Source organism: Dipodomys spectabilis, unplaced genomic scaffold (genome assembly GCF_019054845.1).
Source record: "Dipodomys spectabilis isolate Male_0828 unplaced genomic scaffold, ASM1905484v1 ptg000136l, whole genome shotgun sequence".
NCBI lineage: Eukaryota > Metazoa > Chordata > Mammalia > Rodentia > Heteromyidae > Dipodomys > Dipodomys spectabilis.
Genome location: NW_024870813.1, coordinates 12,699,937 through 12,725,610, shown reverse-complemented (window position 1 = coordinate 12,725,610; position 25,674 = coordinate 12,699,937). Strand labels below are relative to the sequence as shown.

The 25,674-nt window shown below is 41.4% G+C and overlaps 2 protein-coding genes across 3 annotated transcripts in view; one reads left to right on the top strand and one right to left on the bottom strand.

Annotated features, from left to right (window-relative positions):
• Positions 1–6,837, bottom strand: part of Ascc1 (activating signal cointegrator 1 complex subunit 1) — a 98,484-nt gene extending 91,647 nt beyond the window's left edge. Inside the window, exons 1-3 of one of the 2 annotated variants that reach the window (XM_042690234.1) lie at positions 6,731–6,837; positions 4,318–4,459; positions 3,150–3,249 (exon numbers count right to left, since the gene is read on the bottom strand). In XM_042690234.1, the coding sequence (XP_042546168.1) occupies positions 3,150–3,249; positions 4,318–4,426 (209 nt within the window). In that variant the 5' untranslated portion in view covers positions 4,427–4,459; positions 6,731–6,837. Of the gene's footprint in view, positions 1–3,149; positions 3,250–4,317; positions 4,460–6,464; positions 6,523–6,730 lie in introns of those variants that run through there. The other variant, XM_042690235.1, reaches the window with a different exon arrangement.
• Positions 6,567–24,601, top strand: Anapc16 (anaphase promoting complex subunit 16). Its single transcript, XM_042690237.1, has 4 exons — positions 6,567–6,661; positions 14,177–14,343; positions 22,435–22,509; positions 23,978–24,601. The coding sequence occupies exons 2-4, from the start codon at positions 14,202–14,204 to the stop codon at positions 24,091–24,093; spliced, it is 333 nt and encodes a 110-aa protein (XP_042546171.1). The 5' UTR covers positions 6,567–6,661; positions 14,177–14,201; the 3' UTR covers positions 24,094–24,601.
• Positions 24,602–25,674: the final 1,073 nt, after the last annotated feature.

Here is a 25,674-nt window from a genome sequence, read left to right as displayed (position 1 = left end):
TACTCAGGAGTCTGAGATCTGAGGATCATGGTTCAAAGCCAGCCTGGGCAGGAAACTCCATGAGACTCTTATCTCCAATAAAACCACCAGAAAACCAGAAGTGGCGCTGTGGCTCAAGCGGTAGAGCGCTCACCTTGAACTGAAGAGTCCAGGGACAGCACCCACACCCAGAGTTTAAGCCCCACGACTGACAAAAAAAAAAAAAGAGAGAGAGAGAGAAAATAGCTTATCAAAGAGTAGGACTCACCATTCAGAACAGATTCAAAAGCACAGGAAGTAGCCAGGCCTGTAATGTTAACACTTGGAAGGCAGAGATCAAAGGACCACAGTTTAAGGCCATCTGGCAAAAATTTATGAGACTTCATTTCACAATGGTTCATGCCCAGTATCCGAGTTAAGAGGGAAACAGAATGGCTGAGTACAGTGATGCATGCATGTCAGGGAATCTTAGGAAGTACAAATAGGAAACTGCAGTCCAGACTGGCTCATGCATAAAGCAATACTCTATCTTGAAAATAATTATGCTAGAGCAAGCTGCTAATGTAGCTCAAATAATAAGAGTGCCTGCCCAGCAAGCATGAGGGACTGAGTTCAATTCTCAGTACTTACACACACAGACACACACACACACACACACACACATACATGGAAAGGGAGGGGGGAAACAGGAAAGGGGAGAGGGGAGGAGAGAAAAGAGAGGGAAAAGGGAAGGTGAAAGGGGGGACAAAGAAGGAAAGAGAGCACCAACGAACATGTGACCCTCAGGCTGAATTCAGCACAAGAGATTTCACCTTTTTCAAGCTCTACAAAATGCTAAAAATCTGATGACTCATGGCAAGAATAGGAAATCGCCTCTCAAGTATCCAGGATGTGAGTTTATCATAATCACTCACTACCTTCCATCTACTTCAATCACTTATTGACTCATTTACATTACTTGCCTGAGCCTTATAGCATAACTAATTCTAGCAATCCAAGGTTATCTTTTGAACCCACAGTAATTAGATCTGTTACAGTGAGTAAAACTACTGAATCCCAGGAGAGAAGTTTTAGCATCTATAAAAAACTAAGAGACTATCACAAGACTATAAAGTTAAGCGAAAGAACTCTGTATTATCAACATTATTTCAACTTCTATCATTTTAACTACATATCCAATAAAGGTGAATAAATCTAATATTGTTCTTTTTTTCAGGAATGCCAAGAATTAAACCTGAAGCTTCACACTTACTAAGCATGCATTCTACCACTGAGCTACACTCTAGTCCTTGTTCATTTGTTTTTACACAGAATAACCAAGACTAATTATTTCCAGTAAGATCTACTATAGTAAATCTTTAAATATATCCATCTATATGTGTATGCACACACACATACACACACACACACACATATGCCAAGCGAGTAATACAATTCAGCAATAGAGTGCTTGCTTAGTATATGTAAAACCAAGTTGACTGCCACTACTACAAAAAAAAAAAAATTAGAAGACAATTGGACCTCTAGAATTGCCCTGTAGTTTTCCTTTGTTTGGACTAGATACTATACTAACTCTGCCAGTTCTTATCAGTTTGAAGTACTTTCAGTCAAGCATCTGTGTGTTGGTATGTGGCTAGTGAACCAGCCTTCCAAGGGTTAGGATTACAGAAACAGTAGTTGATTCAAAGTGTTATTATTCGTGTAGGCTTCAATACGTTAGAAAAGGAAATGGTTAAAATCAAAGATCCTTTAGAGTTGAACAAACCATGCACAAGTCTTTTAATCACTCTAGGCCAAGGAAGGGAGCAAGGCATCTTTCAGAAAAATATTATCAACTAATTAGTATTTAGCAAAGCCAGTGTCTAACATGCAAGTCCTCTGGTGTATAATGAGTGTTTAGTATATATGCCCTTCAGAATTGGACCAGAAAGTGGTAAAGCACTTACCTAGCAACAGGGCCCTAAATTCAATCCCTAGTAATGCCAAGAAACAAAAAACAAAACAATAAAAAGAATACATAGAATTCACCAGGCAAAGTGGTTCAAGCCTGCAATCTCAGCTACACAGGTAGGACTGCAGTCTGAAGCCAGCCCCAGTAAAGCTTGAGACCTATTTAAAAAACACTAGCCGGGCACTGGTGGCTCATACCTTTAATCCTAACTACTCAAGAGGCTGAGATCTGAGGATTATGGCTCAAAGCCAGCCTGACAGGAAACTCCAGGAGACTCTTATCTCCAATTAATCACATAAAAGCCAGAAGTGGCGCTATGGCTCAAGCAGTACAATGCTAGCCTTGAGCAAAAGGAGCCCAGGGACAGTGTCTCGGCCCAGAGTTCAAGCCCCAGGACTGGCAAAAAAATAAAAATAAAAATAAAAAAATTCTACCCTTAATGCAAAGAACTGAGTGGAAAGAAAACAAGATCAATGTGGAGAGACTAGTAAGTGAGCTACTTTAAAAAATCCACAGGCCTGGTGTCGGTGGCTCACACCTATAATCCTAGCTACTCAGGAGGCTGAGATCTGAGGATAGCAGTTCAAAGCCAGCCCGGGCAGGAAAGTCCATGACACTCTTATCTCCAATAAACCACCAGAAAACCAGAAGTGGTACGGTGGCTCAAGTGGTAGAGAGCTAGCCTTGAGCTGAAGAGCTGAGGGACAATGCCCAGGCCCAGAGTTCAAGCCCAACGACAGAAAGAAAGAAAGAAAGAAAGAAAGAAAGAAAGAAAGAAAGAAAGAAAGAAAGAAAGAAAGGAAGGAAGGAAGGAAGGAAGGAAGGAAGGAAGGAAGGAAGGAAGGAAGGAAGGAAGGAAGGAAGGAAGGAAGAAGACAGACAGACAGACAGGAAGGAAGGAAGGAAGGAAGGAAGGAAGGAAGGAAGGAAGGACGGAAGAAGACAGACAGACAGGAAGGAAGGAAGGAAGGAAGGAAATCCATAGAAAAGGGTAGCAGTGACAGTTTGACAGAGATCAGTGGGTAGAGTCAAAGGATATTTAAGAGGCAAAAATCAACAGGATGTAGCAATATACATGAAATGATGAACATAGTGTATAATCAGTCCTTTGACATTTAGGACATAGAACAGTAAACTATTAGTAATTAAGCATCACAGTCAGCTTCCTGCTGAGTTTTCTGGAAATGCAGTCTTGTGAAGCTGCCAGAACCTCACTCACTTGTAGAGCAAGCTGGGGGCACTCACAGTAGACCGGAATCCTTGAGGGGTCTGCTCCACCTCGTACGCATCACAGGGCTCATCAGAATACTGCAGGGAGTCTGCACAAAAACAGTAACATCTCAGAAATGCTCCTGCTCCCTGGAAAACAGCCTGCTCCCAGCTGTCACTATCTATCAAGGCTTTAACAAAAGTAAAGCATACAGGAAAAAAAAAAAAAAAACAGCCCAACACTTTACAGATCACTGCACTAAGATTCCTCTTTTCTTAAAAGAAATTATCAAAAATAAATAGTTACTACTGGAAGTAGAAGTGAGGCCCAAATGGTAGAGCACCAGCCTTGACCAAAAAAAAAAAAGCTAAGAGAATATTTAGCGCAAAAAAAAAAAAAAAAAAAAACAGAAAAAAAATATTTACTACTTTAAATCTTTCAGTCTTGACCCTTGGAAAGCAGCATATACGTACCAGTATTAGACTGTTTACTCTTAGCACAACATACAGTTTTGTTTTGTTTTGAATTAGCTAAGCCCTGGTGATTCATCCTTGTAACCCTGGCTACTCAGGAGGCTGACGCCTGGAAGATCACAGTTCAAGCTCAGCTAGACAGAAAAGTCTGTGAAACCAGGTTCCAAGATGGCTCACGCCTATAATCCTAGCTACTCAGAAGGCTGAGATCTGAGGATCATGGTTCGAAGCCAGTCCAGGCTGAAAAGTCCCTGTGAGACTCTTATCTCCAATTAACCACCAGAAAACTGTATTGGCACTGTGGCTCAAAGTGGTAGAGCACTAGCTTTGAGCAGAGTTCTGGGACAGTGCCCAGACCCTGAGTTCAAGCCCAACAACTGACAGAAAAAAGAAGGGGAATGTAAAGGGAAAGAAAGGAAAAATCTGTGAAACTCTACCTCCAATTAACAAAAAAAAAAAAAAAAAGCCAGATGGAGGCATAGCCCAAGTGGTGGAATTCTAGCTATGAGCAAGGGAACCATGAGGTCCCAAGTTCAAGCTCGGGTACCAGCCCCTCCAAGGAAAAAGAAAAATTCAGGCTAGGCATGGTAATGTATACCTGAAATCCCAACTACTCAAGTGGCAGTGCTAGGAGCTCTACCACTCGAGTGATACCTCCAGAGAACATTTTTATTTCTAATCTGACCTAAAAACAACTAGGTTACCTTGATAAAAATCATCATCTTCTTCATGTTGGTAAGTCTTTTCTTGGATAGGATTCTTTCTGTAATTCCGCCCATCAATTGTTATAATCTGTGGGCGCAGAACTTCCATGATGCTTTCTCCAAATAATATTCTAGTGAAATCCTGAAAAATAAAGCAGCATCTTACCATTTTAAATGAAAACTCCTATTTCAGTTATAGGAATCATTTTGTAGGATTGGAAAGGGCTGGACATCAGTTCACAGCACATCCTAAGCAACAGTCCTACTTTCCTTTGAACTTTACAGTTTGCAAGCTGAAGTAAATCAGTTGCTCCAGTTTCCCCTACCTATTATATTCCTGGTTCACTTTAGATAGCAAAATAATTTGTGAATTGCTATTATTGTGAACTATTTATTACTGTCCCCCATTTTATTACTTTATCATCCTCCATTTTTTTTTATTACTTTAACCTAAAAGGAGTGCACATTTGATGTTCAGCTATTTGCAAGTATCTCACCCTTTCCATCCAGTATGATAATACAATGAGGGACATTTAGTAACTCCCACAAGAAGGCAAGAGATACTAAAGCTGCTAGAAATACCTACCTAAACATCAGATTCACTTGCCTGTCAAACCACAGATAAAATATGATTTAACCAAGTTTTCAGATCAACACCTTGCTCAGGAGAGAAACTCATTTCTGGTTATTGTTGTTTTGAATTATCTGTAAGTAGTTGTACAAAGGGGTTTTAAATTCAACAAAACAGTTTGTAAAACAGTTTGTAAGTACAATGTATATTGATCAACTACCCCTGGCATCATTCTGCCCCATTCCAAGCCCATCCATACCCTCAAATTACATGAATGAGCCCAATTTCTAAAGGCTCCTGTCTAAGGAACACCGAGCCAAGCTCCCAGTCACCATTTAATCAATGAATAATTTAGGAAATAAAGATTCCTTGTGAAACAGCTAGGGTTACTTTCAACCCATGTTCAGGTTCCTTGTGAAACAGACCACAGACAGTCATGAAGCCCAAAATATTTCAACAGTTCCCAAGAAAGAAAACACCTCAATCTTTACTAAAAGAAGTAAGTTCAGTTTTAAAAAAGAAGTTTTTTAACGGTAGTTTGCTCAAAGAAGCAAGAGGTTTTGTGTTTTGAGAAATAACACAAAAATTAAGTCGGGGGAGGGGAAGAAGGGAGGAGCAGCTCACACCTGTAATCCTAGCCACTCAGAAGGCTGATGTCTGAGGATTGCAGTTTGAAGTCAGCCCAGGCAGGAAAGTCAGAGACTCTTAGCTCCAACTAATCATACAAAAAGCCAGAAGTGGCTGTGGTTCATGTAGTAGAGTGCTAGCCTTGAACAAAAGGAACCCAGGAACCTGGGGACAATGTCCAGGCCCAGAGTTCAAGGGCCAGGACCAGCAAAAAAATAAAAATAAATAAAAAATAAATTTGCCTTCCTGGGCACAAGGTGGGAGGGAATGATTTACATCTGTAATCCTACCTACTCAGGAGGCTGAGATCTGAGAAGATTGTGGTTCAAAGCCTGCCTGGGCACAAAAGTCCAGAAAAGTCTTTCTCTACAATTAACCAGCAAAAAGCCAGAAGGGAGGAGAGCCAGTCTTGTGCAAAAAAAGCTAAAGGAGGGCTGGGAATATGGCTCAGTGGTAGATCTAGTGCTTGCATAGGTTTGATTCCTCAGTACCACATAAACAGAAAACGCTGGAAGTGGCGCGGAGGCTCAAAAGGTAGAATGCTAGCCTTGAGCTGAAGAGCTAAGGGACAGCGCCCAGGCCCAGAATTCAAGCCCCATGACAGGTAAAAAATAAAAAAGAAAGAGAAAAGTCTTAAGAGGAAGTGGAGCTATAACTAACAGTAGTCTAATGACCTCACACTCTGGATCCCTATTTCTTTAACACCTACTGGGGGGGGGGGGGGGGGGGGAAGAGGAGGGGTTCTGTAAAAGTAGACTTTGACATTATGTCGGGGCCCTTGACCCTGGAGCTGTGAGACACTGAAATCAGACAACTCGGAACCTTCCCTTCCCGTCAGCCCCAGGCTGTGAGACTGCTTAGAAGTGAGGAAGGGAATAATTTAAACTTGGTTCATACAGGCTTGGAAAAGAAGAAGGAGGAGAAAAAAAAGGGTACCCTTCCTTCCTACCGGGGGAATGAGGAAACCAACGCTAGGCCGCAGACCGGAAGCACCCTCCGGAAGCTGGCTCCCGCCCCGCGCCTCTCCTCCCGGCCCCGCCCACCACGTCTCGGGGACGCGCGCGTCGCTTTCCTCGTCGTGGCGACCGCCACCGCTCACGCTGGTTCTGGGGGCGGGGCTGTAAGAATAGGAGTAAAGCCGCTGAGGTAAGTGGCAAAGGGATTCTAAGGCCTTTGGGAGTTGGGTGACAAGGGAGTTTACTCCCTAGGTCCTACCTTCAGGGCCTGGGACAAGTGGAGCTGAGACACCGGAGACAGCCGTGGCGTTTGTGTGAAAGGAAATTTCCTGAGCGCGCGGCTTGGAATGCGCTTGCGGACCGAGGGTTGGCGCCTGCGCGGTGGAGCGGCCGTCCGACGACCGTTCTTTAGTGTTAGGCTGGGTGGGAAGCATGGCTTGGGGGCTTGTTTGGCCATCGCAGGTATTCCCACCTAATAAGCAGAACAGAACTAATAGCTCCCCAGCTATCTAGATGGAACACGGCTTGTTGGTGGAATTCAACGTTTGTAATAAATAATGTCTCTGTACTGGGATAGGAACTAACGTTAGAATCTCTGGTCTTTGGGGTTGTGTGTCGACTCTGGGGTTTGAACTCAAGGCCTGGGTGCTGTTCCTGAGCTTTTTTTTTTTTTTAAAGCTAGCTCCATTTCCGACTTTTGCTGGTTAATTGGAGATAATGTTTCCTGAGTTTTCCTGCCCAGGCTGGCTTCGGACCTGGATCTTCAAATCTCAGCCTCCTGAGTAGACAGGATTACAGGCATGAGCCCCCGGCACCCAGCTAGCAAGTACTTTTTCTTTTTGCCGGTCGTGGAGCCTGAACTCTGGGCCTGGGCGCTGTCCCTCAGTTCTTCAGCTCAAGACTAGTGCTCTACTACTTGAGCCACAGCGCCACTTCCAGCTTTTTCTGCTTATGTGGTGCTGAGGAATTGAACCCAGGACCTCATGCATACGAGGCAAGCATTCTACTACTGAGCCACTTTCCCAGCCCAGCAACGACTTAAAAAAAAAAAAAAAATTTTATTATTACTGTCTTTAAGTAGTTGTACAAAGAAGTTTCCATTCTACAAAACAGTATACAAGATGTCTGACAACATTGGCAACCATCGTTTCTAACCCATCCCTTCTCTCGCTTTTTTTAAAAATTGAGATTAGGTGATTACATGAATTTCACATATTTCACAGTATTGTGGAGTAGTGATACTTAAAATCACAAACAAATTTTAACCATCACAAGGCAAATTGTCATTATCATGGTCTATAAAGTTTGTGAATTCTATGAGCTTTGACAATACAAATTATTTCTTCCACATTGGGTGGTGTTTACATTTCTTTCCTTTGGCTTAGTGTAGCCAGCAAATACTTTTTTTTTTTTTTGGGTCCGGTTGTGGGGCCTAAACTCTGGGCCTGGGCGCTGTCCCTCAGCTCTTCAGCACAAGACTAGCGCTCTACCACTTGAGCCATAGTGCCACTTTTGGATTTTTTCTTTTTGCTTATGTGGTGCTGAGGAATCGAACCCAGGGCCTCATGCATGCAAGGCAAGCGCTCTACCACTGAGCCACCTTCCCAGCCCCAGCAAATACTTTTTGATGAGACCCTTTTTATGAAAACAGGTACAACACCAAGGGGAAAAAAATAAAAAGAAAATAGTTATATATCTTCCAGAAAGAAGAAACTATAGACTAATTTACATGACATCATCCCTGTTCTATACAAAGTAAAAGTCAAGCCATGCTGTGTTTCCTGTGAGAATTTATTTTTGCCAGTACAAGTGTTTGAACTCCGGGCCTTAAACAGACCCAGCTGGCCCTTTGCCACCTCAGCCACTATTCCAGCCTAGCTTTTTACTGGTTAATTTGTTTTTGTTGGTCATGGAGCTTGAACTCTGGGCCTAGGCACTGTCCCTCAGCTCTTCAGCTCAAGGTGAGCATTCTACCACTTGAGCTACAGCACCACTTCCGGTTTTCTGGTGGTTTATTGGAGATAAGCATTTCACGGACTTTCTTGCCCGGGCTGGCTTTGAACCGTGATCCTCAGATCTCTGCCTCCTGAATAGCTAGGCGTGAGCCACCAGCGCCCGGCTTACTGGTTATTTTGGAAGTGGAGGCTTATAGACTTTTCTGCCCAGGCTGGCTTTTAACAATGGTCCTCTGGATCTGTCTCCTGAGCCACCTCCAGCAGGCTCCCTGTAAGGAGTTCTACAGCAGACAGTCCCGGTTTCTTCGGTAAGATGAAATCCCAGGATAATGTCCTTTCCAATATTTGACAGATTTTACTGAGTTTGGTAGTAAGTAGAATTGTGCAAAGTGAGGGGGAAAAAGAAAATGTAACGGGCCATACTTCATGATGCCAAACATCTCTGTCCCCTACATAATCTTTGCTGAACTGTTAGCCTCTTGTTTTGTTATTTTTAAATCATTGATTTATCTAGGAAAGCTGTGATACAGAGGGTTGTAGTAGACCTGAAGGATAGAAAGTTCTTTCCCCCTTTGGAAAGTCAGAGGATTCTTTTTTTTTGGGGGGGGGGGGGAGGGGGAAGTCCGGTCGTGGGGCCTGAACTCTGGTCCTGGGCGCTGTCCCTCAGCTCTTCAGCTCAAGGCTAGTGCTCTACCACTTGAGCCACAGCGCCACTTCCAGCTTTTTTGTTTTTGCTTATGTGGTGCTGAGGAATGGAACCCAGGGCCTCATGCATGCAAGGCAAGCGCTCTACCACTGAGCCACCTTCCCAGCCCCAGTCAGAGGATTCTTATTAAGATCATGAACCTTAAAATGAGAGTGTTGGGGCTGATGGTATAGCTTAGTAAAGTGTGTGAAGTTTGTAGGAGAAGATAATTACTCATCTTCTTAAGCAGATCCTTTCCCTTCCAAGAGTTTGCTGTGTCTATCAGAGAAAATTAAACTTTTCCTGTAAGTATATAGGTTGGGAAATAATAAATATGAAAACCTAGAATCTGCAAACGTATCTGCATCAAGGGCTGGGAAGGTGGCTCAGTGGTACAGCGCTTGGCTTGCATGCCTTAGGCCCTGTGTTCGATTCCTCAGCACCACATAAGCAAAAAGAAAAAAGCCGGAAGTGGCACTATGGCTCAAGTGGTAGAGCCCTAGCCTTGAGCTGAAAAGTTGAGGGACAGCGCCCAGGCCCAGAGTTCAGACCCCACGACCAGACAAAAAAAAAAAAAGTATCTGCATCCAGAGTAGTCAGGTAGGGTGAAGCACACCTGTAATCCCAGCACTAAGTGGTAGGGACAGGATAATTTAAGTTCAGTACTAGCATGAGCTACATAGTGAGATCCTATCTCAAAAGATTCAGAAATTTCCATAACTATACTTATTTACATGTTTGCTAAACCTAAAACTGTTCCATGCTTTACATACATGAATCATATCTGTAAGGTAAATGCTATTACAGAATCCATTTTACATGTGAGATAACTAAAGAAGACAGGTGAAGTGATTTATCCTGTCATGCAGCAACTAAGTACCAAAACTAGACAAAAACCTAGTTTTTTGTTTGTTTTTTGTTGTTGTTGTTGGTTGTGGGGCTTGAACTCGGCCTGTCCCTCAGCTCTTCAGCTTAAGGCAGGTGGTCTACCACTTAAGCCACAGCACCACTTCCAGTTTTCTGGTGGTTAATTGGAGATAAATGTCCCATGGACTTTCCTGCCTGAGCTGGTTTTGAACCACCATCCTCAGGTCTCAGGCTCCTGAGTAGCTCGGATTACAGGTGTGAGCCACCAGCGCCTGGCTTTCAAAGTTAGTTCTTAAACACAATGCCTGGCAAATGATTTATTGGCACAATGGCATGTCATTCCTTCAGCAATGTCACAGCAAGTAAGTGGAATTTATCTCAGTGCCTTCAATTTTGTTATCTACAAATCGGGGAACTTCAGTTTGATGACCTTTAAGGAATCTGGGGTTCCTGGGAAACATTAAACTCATTCTACAAACAGGTATTTAAATAAGCTACTAAAGTCAAGCTTCATGGTTGGTCCAGTGATTAGTTATGGCCTAATAGTTTCACCAGTAATCTAAAAGAATAGTTAAAATCTAGGGTTTATTCTTAGGTTAACTCCCACTTGCTGATAGCATTAAAGCAACATAGGTTCTAAGGTTAGCTTAAGCCTTCACAAGGCCTTGGGTTCATTCCCCATCACCAAAAAAGAGATTTTTTTTGTTTTGTTTAATGGTGATGATATGAGGTTTGAATTCAGGGTCTTGACTTTGGTAGGCAAGCACATCAACTTAAATCTTTAGAGCTGGAAATTACATGTATCTTTCCATTTCAGCAGAAAACTGCTTAAAGTTAACCCTATACTAATTCTGTGCTGCTTTTTTTTCAACCCTGTCTTGTATATGTATGATAGTAGTTCTGAGAGTTTGAAAGAAAATAGGATGAAAGGAAGTTACTTTGATTGTATTCTGTTTCGAAGTCACACTGTGGCAAGCCTTTCAAGCTTTTCTGTCTCTGGCAGTTGCTTGGATTCTCTGCTGAGCAGCTGGTCTCAAAAACTTAAAGTATAAAGTATTTGCGACTGAATTGAGCACTTACCAGAGTAGAGGAAAAGATTAAATCCTAGGTGAAATATATAACAGTTCACAGTGGGTTCCACTCTAAACTGGTAGGAAATATAAACTAAGCTAGTCTCCGGAAAGTGGCCAAGTTGCCTGAATCTACCAGAAATCCAGCTAGATAGTTGGACTTGGTCTGTTAATGTTTTTTTATTTTAAAACTTTAGCTGTATTTGACCCAGTGTGGTCCAAAGAATTGGTTATGAATCTAACCTGGAAAGATGTTAGCTCTGTGGATATGAACACAATTTGGAAACTTCTCAGAAAAAAAAAATGGAAAGAAAAATAGCAAGATTATAAATGTCCTTTATCAGTCTGCATTTTAATAAGCTGGCAGACTAAATTTAGCCATAGCCTGTTTCTATATCTCACTTGAGTATTAATCCATATTACTTAAAGACATATTGAAACTAGAAGCCAAGCTCTGCTTTTCTGACCGCCTTAAATGATTGTTATAAAATTAAGGAAACAAGCGTCAGACATAGTATATCATTTTCCTTACTAGGAAACTAGATGTTCTGTGTGTATGTAGATTTATATCTACATAGCTTCCCTCATATCTTTTTTTCTTTTTTTTTTTGGGGGGGTGGTCCGGTCGCGGGGCCTGAACTCTGGGCCTGGGTGCTTCCCTCAGCTCTTCTGCTCAAGGCTAGCACTCTACCACTTGAGCCACAGTGCCACTTCTGGCTTTTTCCTTTTTGCTTATGTGGTACTGAGGAATCGAACCCAGGGCCTCATGCATGCAAGGCAAGTGCTCTACCACTGAGCCACCTTCCCAGCCCCATATTTTTCTATTTTTAAAAAACTTTTAAGTTTCAACATTTTGAAAGTGCTTTGAGAATCAACCCAGGATCTCAGACATAAATCATACCCCAGTCCTCAACTGAATAACTGGCAAAAAAGAGTTAATGAAAAATAGTCAACTAGGGCTGGGAAGGAGTCTCAGTGGTAGAGCACTTGCCTTGCATGCCTGAGGCCCTGGGTTTGATTCCTCAGCACTACATAAGCAAAAAGAAAAAAAAACCGGAAGTGGCGCTGTGCCTCAAGTGGTAGAGCGCTAGCCTTGAGCTGAAGAGCTGAGGGACAGCGCCCAGGCCCAGAGTTCAGGCCCCACGACCGGACCCAAAAAAAAAGAAAAAGAAAAATAGTCAACTAAAATCCTGACTATTATAGAGAAAAATTCATTGTTAAAATCCTTAAGGTTTTTTTTTTCTTCATTGAGCTGAAAGAAATTAAACATAAATTAGCCAGTTAGCCCTTAGTCTTTTTTTTTTTTTTTTTTTCATATTGGCCATTCCCCTGCCACAGCCTCTGAGTAACTGATACTGCAGTCCCCAGAAACACATCATCATATCACCACACCCAGCTAGAATAGCTTTTTAATTGAAATACCAGAACTGCACTAGTGTAATAAACACCAGCCAACCACATGTGACTATATTGAAATTTTAATTAAGTAAAATTGAAGATACAGCTCTTCAATTATAGCCACAAGATGAGTTGAGTGACTGCCATATATTAGTACAGAAACAGAACATTAGAACATTTCCATCATGGTAAAAAAAATTCTAGCCAAGGGCTGGGAAGTTGGCTCAGTGGTAGAGCGCTTGCCTTGCATGCCTGAGGCCCTGGGTTCGATTCCTTAGCACCACATAAGCAAAAAGAAAAAAAGCCAGAAGTGGCGCTGTGGCTCAAGTGGTAGAGCACTAGCCTTGAGCTGAAGAGCTGAGGGACAGCGCTCAGGCCCAGAGTTCAGGCCCCACAACCGGACCCAAAAAAAAAAGAATTCTAGCCAGATGCTGGTGGTTCACACCTGTAATCCTAGCTACTCAGGAGGCTGAGATCTGAGGATCATGGTTCAAAGCCAGCCTGGGCAGGAAAGTCTGTGAGACTCTTATCTCCAATAAACCACTAGAAAACCAGAAGTGGCGCTGTGGCTCAAGCAGTAGAGCACTTGCCTTGAGCTGAAATGCTGAGGGATAGCACCCTAGCCCAGAGTTCAAGCCCCACGACAGACAAAAAAAACTATTAGAAAGCATGGTGGAGACTTCTTTTTTAAAGTATACCCTTTAGATTCTAGCTAAAATGACATGAGCTTCTGTGAGAGTGCTCTCATTTTGAACATTTATAATAAGTCACATGAAATCATGAAATTAAATACATATTTCCTCAATCCAAATTTCATTTGGATTTTTTTTTTTTTTTTTTTGGTCAGTCATGGGACTTGAACTCTGGGCCTGGGCACTGTCCCTCAGCTTTTCAGCTTAAGGCTAGTGCTCTACAACTGGAGCCACAGCACCACTTCAGTTTTGAGTGATTTATTGGAGATAAGAGTCTCACAGACTTTCCTGCCCCGGCTGGCTTTGAACCGTGATGTTCAGATCTCAGCCTCCTGAGTAGTTAGGATTACAGGTGTGAGCCACTGGCATCCAGCTTCATTTGGATTTTTTGATATGACAAAGGACTAAGTATATAGCTACTGTATTTTAAAAGACCATGATTTCCAATACTATGTCCTATTTTGTTCCATCCTGGGATGCCACCAAGTGAAAATTTGAGGTATTGCATTTAGATGAAAAGGTTAAAATTTTGATGAAAGTGCCAATATGTATTTCCTAACTGGTTTCCCTTCCTTGGGAACAGAACACTGTGTTATTCTGGAATCTTAGTTGGAAAATTTTATAAGTGAATTTCTTGGTGTGGTCTAGTCAGAATGTATCCAAGACAAACTGTCCTATGGCATTTGATTGTTTTATCTTCATAATTTATTTCCTCAGTCACATTTCTGCCTTGGTATTGCCATGTCACTCCTCTATAACTCATAAATCATCCACAGTCAATCCTAGATAACATGAAGTTTGCTAATGGTAGGAAGTAGTGTTCTAAATAGACAGACTATTCTTGAACATGTCTGTACTTCAAAACCTGAGTGATATTTTGGCCTGAGGCATCAAGAAAAGATTGTTGAGTAGGGAAAATTAGAAAGGGGGAAGCTAGTTCTTTTCAAGACAATGTACTGGCCCTGTTGGCAACTAGAATGTAATGTTGTCAATCTCAGTTCCACAAACTTGCCAATTGCTGTTTTTCTTTCTCTGTAGTGAAGTGAGAATTCTACTAGAGGAAATGGCTGCCTCTTCATCCTCCTCCTCAGCTGGTGGGGTCAGTGGAAATTCTGTCACTGGATCTGGTTTCAGTGTCTCAGACCTTGCCCCGCCACGGAAAGCCCTTTTCACCTACCCCAAAGGAGCTGGAGAGATGTTAGAAGGTGATCTCATGCTGCTTTTTTGCTGAATAATTTGATTCAGACCTGCAGTGAATATTAATTGCAAAGAAGCAACTAAGTGTATTAGAGATGGATTTGCCCTGATTTCAGTTCCACATTACATCTCATATCCCTGTCTCAAAGTAAAACTTTGAAAAAAAACAATCTTGCTCTAGAATCAAAATTTTGAAGTTGAAAAAGACTGAATCATTCAGAGTTCTTTACCTCCACAAAGGTTAAGTGATCATGTTAAAAGACAGAATCAGTCCTGGAGCCAAGACTTCTCTTGATCTCCAGCTCAGTTTGCTTTATTATAGCTCTGTCTACCTCCCTATGGTTAGCTGGTTTGGTGTATTTTCTTTCTGTGTGTGAGTAATCTACAGATAGATTAACACTACTTGGGTTAAGAGGAAATAAAAACTAATGCACTACTATGTGACAGTGAGCATCCTGTGGAACTACAGGATAATGTTGTGTGGTTTTACTAATACTAGAGACAGATTTGCATTTAGTCATGCACTGTCTTACTCAGCACACATTTGCACATTTATAGACTGGCTGGTCAAAATGAAGGTACAGGCAGTAATCATGGAACAGCATCGCTGACAGGAATGTGTCATATTTATGGCACTTTGCAAGTTGTTTGTTTTGTTTTTTTTTTTTAAGATGAGGGGGTGGGATTCTCACTATTAACCCATGGCTGGCCTTGAATTCGTAATTTTTCTGCATCAGTCTCCTGAGTACTAGAATTATACTACTGGCTTAGTACTAATCATTCTTCTTAGGAAGTGTAATAATAATCACCTGGGCAGCCTATTAACATCTCCATTTCTGGGCCCACCGTAGGAATACCAGGTTGGTCAAACATAAGAATCTCCATTTTTGACCAGCATTTAGATAGTATTTTCCCCCATATTCTGAAAAATGTTGGCAAACTACTAAGAATTCAAAATTTACTTAAAGCAAGCATTTTTATATTTTATATACTTTATATTGATCATTTTTCTTCTAAATCTTCTACATGTTCATGTGTTTACTTTAAAACTAGTCAAGAGGGCTGGGAAGGTGGCTCAGTGGTAGAGTGCTTGCCTCGTATGCATGAGGTCCTAGGTTCAATTCTTCAGCACCACATAAGCAGAAAAAGCCAGAAGTGGCACTGTGGCTCAAGTGGTAGAGTGCTAGCCTTGAGTTGAAGAGCTGAGGGACAGTGCCCAGGCCCAGAGTTCAGGCCCCACAACTGGCAAAAATACAAAACAAAAAAAACTAATCTAGAAATGTCTCTGAGAAACGTACAGCATAATTTGGAGTTAGCTTTTTTGGCAGTTTTAGGTTAAACACTGACTTGACTTTTTTGGGTCTTGTTTTTGGGGTGTTACAGGTTGAACCCAAGTACCTCACACATGCTAGGCAAGCATTTTTTACCAACCCTATGCCCAGCAAGCTGGGGGAAAATCAGTTGAGTCAGGAAAACACAGGCATCTAGGACTGTCCGCCTCTGTCCAAGTGGTAGCATATGTATGTAGTTAACACATGAGAGAGATGTCCTTCTGCCATTGCATTTTATTCCTTTATGTCAAATAAATAGTCAAGTTAGTATTGGGCCTTCTTTTGTTGTTGTTGTTGTAGTTGTTTTTTCTTTGTTTTGTTTTATAGATCATGGGACTTGAACTCTGCCCCTGGGTGCTATCCTTGAGCCCTTCAGTTCAAGGCTAGTGCTCTACTACTTGAGCCACAGCGCCACTTCCAGTATTGGGCCCTCTTTATCATATTTAGCACTAAAACTTTTGGTTAAGTGCAGCAGAGATGAAGGGTATTAAAGAAGTTTCCCACAAAACAAATCAAAACTTGAAAGTACTATGAGTTTGGGTTTTGTTTTGTTTTTTGTCAGACATGGGGCTTAAACTCAGGGCCTGGGCACTGTCTCTGAGGTCTTTTTGCTCAAGACTAGCACTCTACCACTTTGAACCACAGTGCCAATTCAGTTTTTGAACAGTTAATTGGAAAGTGTCACCGGGACTTTCTGCCCAGGCTGGCTTCAAACCACAATCCTTAAATCTCAGCCACCTGAGTGGCTAGTATTACAGGCATGAGCAACCCATGCCGGCTGCTTAATGAGTTTTGTAACAGCAGAAGAGAAATCAACGCTTAACAACAGTGCTCTGAAATTAAAGTCATTTAAATTCTATTTTCAAGAGGAATTTTATTACAAGAGATGCCTCCATAGTCTCAAGTCTATCAGCTTTCTTTGACGATGTACCAGATTATGTAGAAGGATTGAAGAAGAAAGCTTTGAGATAAGTCTGAATATTGATGTTCTAACAAGCTATAGATCTATCCATTTGCATTGCTTCATGGAAGAATGTCTTTCGTTCCATCATAGAATAAATTTATTACGTTTAAATGCATGTTGTACAATTGTGATTCTGCTTCTTAGCTTTGAATTTCATCAGTGATCTTAAAGCTTCTTACATTTTAAAACAGACTATAAAAATAACAGTGAGGGGCTGGAAAGGTGGCTCAGTGGTAGAGCGCTTGCCTTGCATGCTCGAGGCCCTGGGTTCGATTCCTCAGCCCCACATAAGCAAAAAGAAAAAAGCCGGAAGTGGGGCTGTGGCTCAAGTGGTAGAGCACTAGCCTAGACAGCTAGACAGCTGGGAGCCAGACAGCGCCCAGGCCCAGAGTTCAGGTCCCACGACCGGACAAAATAAATAAATAAATAAATAAAAATAACAGTGATAGTGGTGCTAAGGCTTAAAGTGGTCGAGCTCTAGCCTTTAGTGAAAAAGCTCAGGAACAGCACCCACACAATGAGTTCATATTCCACAACCAACAAAAATAGTGAGGCCAACTCTATTAAATATTACTTAATACAAAAAAAATATTAAACTGGGGGCTGGGAAGGTGGCTCAGTGGTAGAGGACTTGCCTAGCATGCATGAAGCCCTGGGTTCAATTCCTCAGTACCACATAAACAGAAAAGGCTGGAAGTGGCTTAGGTAGTAGAGTGCTAGCCTTGAGCAAAAGCAGCTCAGGGACAGTGCCCAACCCTGAATTCAAGCCCTAGGACTGGCAAAAAAAAAAAAAAGCTGAAAATTTAAGTACAGTCATCCCTCTGTTTCTGCAGGGCATTCATTCCACTCTACACCACACCACTTCCCATCTTCCCACTCCACATACTTCCACCACCATGAATATTAAAATAAGCAAGTGTTTAAGGTTCATACAAAAATAGTGTCCCATGTAATAGTCCTAAATGTGAATAAGGATGTTAGATTTGGAAGCTTTTCTACTGTGTTTGTAGGTGTTGCTCTCATACAACTAATCAGACCTGCATGCACCAAACTATATTTCTACAAAAGCTTAATAGACTAGGGAACCAGAAGAGTAGGGTTGCCTCTTGAGTAAAGAACAAAGCAATTACAAGTCAAGATTGGATGCTGTTTATAATCTTAACAGGTTGAACTTGATGTTTCAGCCTCCTAAATCTAGAATAGTAAATCCAAATAACCTGTAGTTAACCTTGTAAATTAGCTTTTTGGAGCACCTGCTTCTGATAACAGCCTGCCCATGTAGCAGCACAAGCAGGCTTTGGTATTCGCCTGCCCTTCACTACAATTGTCCTTACCCAGTTATTAGCAAGCAATTAGAAGCTGCCTTCCAGCCCAGAAGTGGCTGTGTTTTAGTGACATTGTAGGCCACTGAAGTATAAATTAACCTAGCATTGTCTTAATTTCCTGCTGTGAGGTAATATTCTTATAAATGAATTTGTGAGCATTATATTTAGTTGGTGATGGTGTTAGATTTGGGCAGTTTACTGAACTTTTCACTATTTATAACCTTTGCTTGTCCCTTAAGAGGAAAACTGATGTATTGCTACTTGGTGTGTTAAAAAGAATTTGATTACAATTTCCAAATAGAGGACAGACTGCCACAAGCAAACTCCTTCCTGAAGAAATTCCAGACTTCAGATTGATACAGATATAATATCTAATAGGATGTGGTTAAGAAGCAATGGACTTTGTGGCTGATACAGAGGTGCAAATTAGCAAAAGTGTGCTCATAGGCCTATCGTGTGGCAGAGTGACACTTGGACACCTTTTTGAAAGATCACCTTACATCTTTTTTGTTTTGAAGCTAATTACCCAGGAAAAGATGCAGAAGTGATAACGAGAAACATTTTTTCCTGATAGTGCCCATGATTAAATGTAAGTAGGAAGCATTATTTCCAAGAGCTTCCATGTTTACTTAACCCTTAGAACTCCTAATTCCTACTGCCTTGTGTTAAGATCCTAAAGTCCAGGATCTAACCACAGAGGAGATAAGCTATATTTTTCTATGCTTTCTTTCTAAAAGAAAATTTGAAACCGGGCGCCAATAGCTCACGCCTGTAATCCTAGCTACTCAAGAGGCTGAGATCTGAGGATTGCGGTTCAAAGCCAGCCCAGGCAGGAAAGTCCATGAAACTCATATCTCCAATAAACCACCAGAAAACCAGAAGTGGCGCTGTAGCTCAAGTGGTAGAGTGCTTGCCTTGAGCTAAAGAGCTAAGGGACAGCACTCAGGCCCAGAGTTCAAGCCCCACAACGAGAAAAAAAAAGAAAATTCGAGTTATTTATATCTTTGCTTAAAGAGTTCACTGGGAGGCATGAGAATGATGAAAGGGGTGATATCAAGCAAAATGCATTGTACTGATGAGCTGATTTGTTGGATAGTAACCCCTTTGTATACCACTTAAGGATAATAAAAATTAGTTTTGTTATTTTGTTTTTTTTTTGTCAGTCATGAGGCTTGAATTCCAGGCCGGGATGCTGCCCCTGAGCTCTATTGCTCAAGGCAAGCACTTTACCACTTTGACCCACAGTGCCACTTCTGGTTTCTTGGTGGTGGTTAATTGAAGATAAGAGTTTCACTGACTTTTTTTTTTTTTTTAGTCAGTCGTGGGACTTGAACTCTGGGCCTGGGCGGTGTCCCTCAGACCTTCAGCTCAAGGCAAGCACTCTACCACTTAAGCCACAGCACTACTTCTGGTTTTCTACCACTTACGCCACAGCACTACTTCCATCTTTTTCTGTTTATGTGGTACTGAGGAATTGAACCCAGCACGTCTTGCATGCAAGGCAAGCATTCTACCACTGAGCCACTTTCCCAGCCCCTCACTGACTCTTTTTATATGCCCAGCTTTGAACAGCAATCCTCAGATCTCAACCTCCTGTGTAGCTAGGATTACAGGCATGAGCCACCAGCACCCAGCATAAAAATGTAATTTTTTTTTTAAATGTAATTTTAAAAGTGTTTATTGAGGAATGGTAATGTGTCTTAGTGGGCGAATGCTTGCCAAGCTTGCATGAAGCCCTGGGTTCCATTGCTTAGAACCATGTAAACAGAAAAAGCCGGAAGTGACGCTGTGGCTCAAGTGGTACAGTGCTAGCATTGAGCAAAAGAAGCTCTGGGACAGTGTCCAGGCCCTAAGTTCTACCCCAGGACTGGGGGAGAAAAAAGAAGTGTTTATGGAGTTAAAATTTTTAAGTGAAGATAGAAAATAGGATAGTGAATGCTGGCAGATCATTTACATGCTATAACTGCATGATTGGTATCAAATGGTCACAACAGTCCCACTTTCCTTGTTTGAATTCATAGTTGTATGCTGCCAGTTGCTCTTTCTTATCTAAAATTAAAACTCTGTGAGGTCATTAGCTTCTCTAGATCTTTATACTGGACAGTCATGCTAAGGGTGTAGCTCATTGGTAGATTGCTTGTTTAGTGTTTACAAGGTCCTGGGTTCAATCCCTAGTGCCACAAAGGATGGACAGGAGAGTGGGAGGAAGCAGGAGTCTTGACTTTACAAATTATAACACTGTGAAGAATTTAATCCTAGAAATTCTTTTTCCATTTGTTTTTTATGGCAGCTATTTAATGAACTCTGTGTGTGTGTGTGTGTGTGTGTGTGTGTGTGTGTGTGTGTGTGTGTACACACACACACATGCTGGTACTGGAGCTTAAACTTGGGGTCTTGAACTTAAGACCAGTACTCTTGCTTTTCCCATTCAGGGCTGGCACCTACCACTTGAGCCATACCTCCACTTCTGGGTTTTTGTTGGTCAGTTGGAGATATGAGTCTCATGGATGTTTCTGTCTGGGCTGGCTTCAAACCTCAATCCTCATTAGATCTTAGACTCCTGAGTAACTGGGATTAAAAATTAGCATACATTAGGGGTTTTTTTATTGTTATTATAGAAATGATGTACAGAGGGGTTACAGTTACTCAGGTCAGATAAAGAGTACATGTTTTAGGATAATGTCACCACGCCTTTCCTCCTCTCTCCCAGTTTTTCCCTCCAGTTCCCACCCACAAGTTATATAGTTCATTTTCAACATAGTATCTAGTGAGTACCACTGCTACATTTGCATACATTAGTTTTACAGAGAGACTTCCATTGTGATATTTCCATATTCCATGTAAACAATATATCCCAGTCAGCTTTTCCCCATTTTGTCATGTTCCCCATCCCTCCCTTCTTAAAATAATTTAAACAAGTTTCACTGTTCTATTATAATTCATGGAGTTAATGACTACATTGACCACACTCATCCCTGTTTACCTGATCCTTAGCCCTTCTCACTCCCACTGGTGCCCACCTTCCCCATCTCAATCTGTTTTACTTTCTTGTTATTCTTTTTTTTTTCTTTTGTTGGTTGTGGGCCTGAACTCTGGGCCTAGGTACTGTCCCTTAGCTCTTCAGCTCAAGGTTAACCCTCTACCACTTGAGCCACAGTACCACTTCCGGCTTTTTTTGCTTATGTGGTGCTGAAGAATCGAACCCAGGACCTCATGCATGCAAGGCAAGCACTCTACCACTGAGCCACCTTCCCAGCCCTCTTGTCATTCATTGTTCTTAGTGTGTATTCATTTCACCAAGTAGTTTTGCTATTGTATTTCAGACACCTATATTTGGTTCAGAATACCCTTCTCGTGCTTTCTTTCCCTTTTTTTGGGGAAGGAGGGCACCAACTTGAAAATATGTTGGAAGAAGCCCTCTTGGTTCAGGTCTTTTGGATACAATATCTAAGATTTTCTTATTGGTTACTATGAATTATGAAAGATTTGCCCTATGTGAAATTCAGCATGAGGCCAGTATGTGTTAGTCCAATTTTCCTGTCATTTAATACCTGACCAACACATTATCACAAGATGGATGGTTGAATGTTGTCACCTAGTAGTGCTGGCGTGACCTACTATCTTGATAAAGACCACTGTGTTCTCTTTCCATTTGTTTTGAATTGTTGCAATAAGCAAATGGTTACTGACCCAAATGGTTTCTGTTATCTTTTAAAAAATAAAAATTTCCTCCGTGAATTATATATCTTTGGGGATATGTTTCGCTGTATCAGCCCTTGCCTGAGAGGAATAACATGAACTAGCTTAGGTTTCACAATCCTAGTGTTGTGGTGACCAAGTTAGCCACCTCCTTGTTGGCAGTTCTTGGCACCAGCTCAGTTCTAGGTTCTGAACTTGCACCATACTCTTATCATCCAAATTGCAGTGTTTTAGTTCAGCTGAAAAATCAAGGTTACAATTTGCGTTTATAGAAAGAAATTTCCCAGCAGTGTTTTTGTGATGGTCATGATGATGATGTAATTTGATATATTGAAAATCAACAACTGTGTTTCCCTCAGCTTTGTTTTTAGAATGAAACTGCTTTGGAGTTTTGGTGTACCTTTGTGCTATGATAGCATAGGTGCCAAGTGGCTGAATGTGTCAGCTGCCAGTGTTTCCCTGATGTTTGGAAGAAGAGAACATTAAGAAACTGTCAGACTGGGAGGGGGAAGTGTTCACTAGGACATCAGACTGAGGTTTCTTGTTTTTGTTTTTTTAAACACTATTTTTAAGGTCTTAAAGTAGAGGGGCTATTTTAATATTCTAGGTATAGAAAAAGTGGCTTTTAGAACAGCAATATTCCTTCTTAATGAAACACACCCTCCTTGTTAATACTACAAACAACTTAGACCTCATGTAAAAGCAGGAAAAAGAATGGACAGGTTTACTTGGTTTATCAGAAGATATAACACTGAAACCTTTTCCTCTTTTGTTTTGAAGATGGCTCTGAGAGATTCCTTTGTGAGTCTGTATTCAGTTATCAAGTGGCTTCCACGCTTAAACAGGTGAAACATGGTAAGCACAAAGTGTGGTCTACTGGATTGTGAAAATAAATTTATGGGGGGCAAAGCAGATTCTAAAAGGTCCATGAACTGTGACCAAAAAAAAAAAAAAAAAAAACTCAGCAAAGCTATTTAAGTAGACTTCCTAAATTACAGGACATTCTGAGGGCTTAATCCAGACAGAACATCCACACTGAGATTTGAAGTGGAAGTCAGAAGGAAGGGCTTGTTCTCTAAGGGAGCCAGTGTTCCTGCCCTTCATGTGTTGATTTTTCCTTTCTAAAACCTCCTTTTGTACTCCATGGTTTACTCTATTCTTCTTCACCATTCACATATTCTGTCTGGACTTCTAAGCCCTGATGGAACATTTTCCACTCCATCTATCTCATCCCTTTCTGACCCATGGAAAGCACTACATAGGAGACAAAACTCCCCTGTGTAGCATAGAAAGTATGGAGTTTTTCTTTTTTAAAAACTGTAGCACAGGGCCGGGCTCTGGTGGCTCAGGACTGTAATCCTAGCTACTCAGGAGCCTGAGATCTGAGGATCAATGTTCAAAACCAGCCTGAGCAGAAAAGTCCGTGAGACTCTTATCTCCAATAAACCACCAGAAAACCAGAAGTGGGGCTATGGTTCAAATGGTAGAGCACTAACCTTGAGCTGAAGAGCTGAGGGACAGCGCCCAGACTCTAAAAAAAAAAAAGAACTGTAGCACAGCCAGATATTGGTGACTCATACCTGTTGTAATCTTAGCCACTCAGGAGGCTGAGATCTTGAGGGTCACAGTTCAAAGCTAGCTGAGGCAGAAAAGCTCATGAGACTCTTATCTCCAATTAACTACCAAAAAGGCTAGAAATGTAATTATGATTCAAGTGGCAGCTAGCCTTGAGCAGGAAAAGCTCAAGGACAGCACCCAGGCCCCGAGTTCAAGACCCAAGACTGGCATAAAGACAAAAAAAAAAGGTACGGCCATGTACCAGCCAGCTCCAATCTGTGATCCTGGCTACTCAAGGAGGATCAAGATTAGAAACCAGCCTGAACAGAAAAATCCACAAGATTCCATCTCTATCCAGCAAAATGCTGGACTGTAGGTGTAGCTCAAGCAATAGAGTACCAGCTGAGCAAACTCAAGGGGCCTGAATTAAAACCCCAATATGGCAAAAATAATAAACTACAAAGAAGACAGAAGCTGATGTAACTTAGTGATAGTATACTTGCCTAGAATGTGCAAGGCCCTGGGTTCAGTCCCTTGCACTCAAAAAAAAAAAAAAAAAGTAATAACATAAAATACAAAAGCAAGCAGTAAAGGTAAATGGAAATGATTGAAGTCTTCTAGCCAACACAGTAAAACCTTATTACTAGACTACTGAGGGGGCATAGCTACTGGGAAGCATTTTTAAGCCAGTAATCAAGTTGGTGATGGATGACAGTCTCATGAAAAATACATTGTTGTATCATATTACTTCCTTGACTCTTTACAGATCAGCAAGTTGCTCGGATGGAAAAACTCGCTGGTTTGGTAGAAGAGCTAGAGGCTGATGAATGGCGGTTTAAGCCGATTGAGCAGCTGCTGGGGTTCACACCCTCTTCAGGGTGATGTTGCCTAGATGGCTACCTCTGGGCACAGCCAATACAGAGCCAATAAGGAACCTACAGCTTCCAGAGCCACCCAGAGATCAACAACTGCATCGCCAAACCGCTGATTCCCATCCTATTTGGTTCTCTATAGGCAACAAATACTTAAATATGTGATCTTGCATTAAACAGCCTGTTACAGAGAACAAAGAGTTGTGAGTTTAAGAAATATTTGTAAAATTGTCACAAACCAAATAGGACACATGCCAGAACTGAATGACATGTGTCTTGTTATTCCTAGAGTACCTAGAAACCTTCACCACTCAAGTCCAATAGCAGGATACTTCTTTTCAAACATGAATTCAACTTAGGACCTGTCTAAAAGAGGAATTTTTAAATGTTCAATTTTTTTTGCTGTTTTAAGACATCTAATTCTATAGATTCTTAATTTTTTCTAATTTCTTCTGAGCATTTTGCTTTTTGAATATTGGAGCACTTGTAAAAATAAAGAAGTGAGCAAAACCCTTTCAGTCACAGAAATCCTCTGTCCAAGCCAGATGTGGTGGTACAAGCCTATATTCTCAATACTTGGAAAACTGAGGCAAGAGAGTGGCAAGTTTTAGGCCAACCTGGAACATATAGTGAGACTGTGTCTCACAAAACAAACAGAAACCAGGTGCTGGTGCTCATATCTGTAATCTTAGCTACTCAGGAGGCTGAGATCTGAGAATCCAGGTTCAAAGCCATCTTGGGCAGGAAAGTCAATGAGATTCTGATTAACTACAAAAAAAGCTAGGAGTAGAGGTGTGGCTCCCAAGTGGTAGAGCCCTAGCCTCAAGCAAAAGAAACTCAGGGACTATGCTGAGACCCTGAGTTCAAGCCCCAGGATCACAAAAAAAAAAAAAAGGAAGAAAAGAAGAGAAGGAAACATCATGTGGACTCAAGCAATTCTGTAGCAAGTCCTTTGAAAGTGCTCTAAATTGGTGTCTTCATCCTGAAAAGTATTAGGGATTTAGGATAAAGAGGTCAAATCATTTTCTACAAGAATAGAAAAACATTCTCTTATGCCATTAGTAGATTTGCTTTACTTGAATTTATCTCATTGATAAGTGAGTAGATTTTTATGTCAGAATAGAGGAAAACCTGGAAGAGGTGTGAGGTGTTCATTGTTCTTCCTCATGGCACACATGTATGTGTAGCATCCACACTGCACAATTAGAATCCTTTATTGTATGCAGTTTTTACCTTACCAGCATTTGCCTTTCTCTTCATTAATGATATATCTGATCTGCTTAGAGATGCTTAATTATAAATAAGTATAATCCCAATTGGCCTTAATCTCAGGAGTCCAAAATGTTTTAACACATATTACCTAACAGGGAAGTGGTGACCTCGTTTGGTCAGTAAAATCAGCCCCATAAAGACCTGCTCCTAGTCACAGCCTAGGCAGAAAAGAAGCCTGGAACTCAGATCACACTGCTTGATAATTCAGCCCACTATTCTTGCCTCTAAAATCAGAGCTCAAGAAATACTAGCCCCTTGGACTGGGAAGGTGTCTCAGTGGTAGAGTGCTTGCCTTGCATGCATGAGGCCCTGGGTTCAA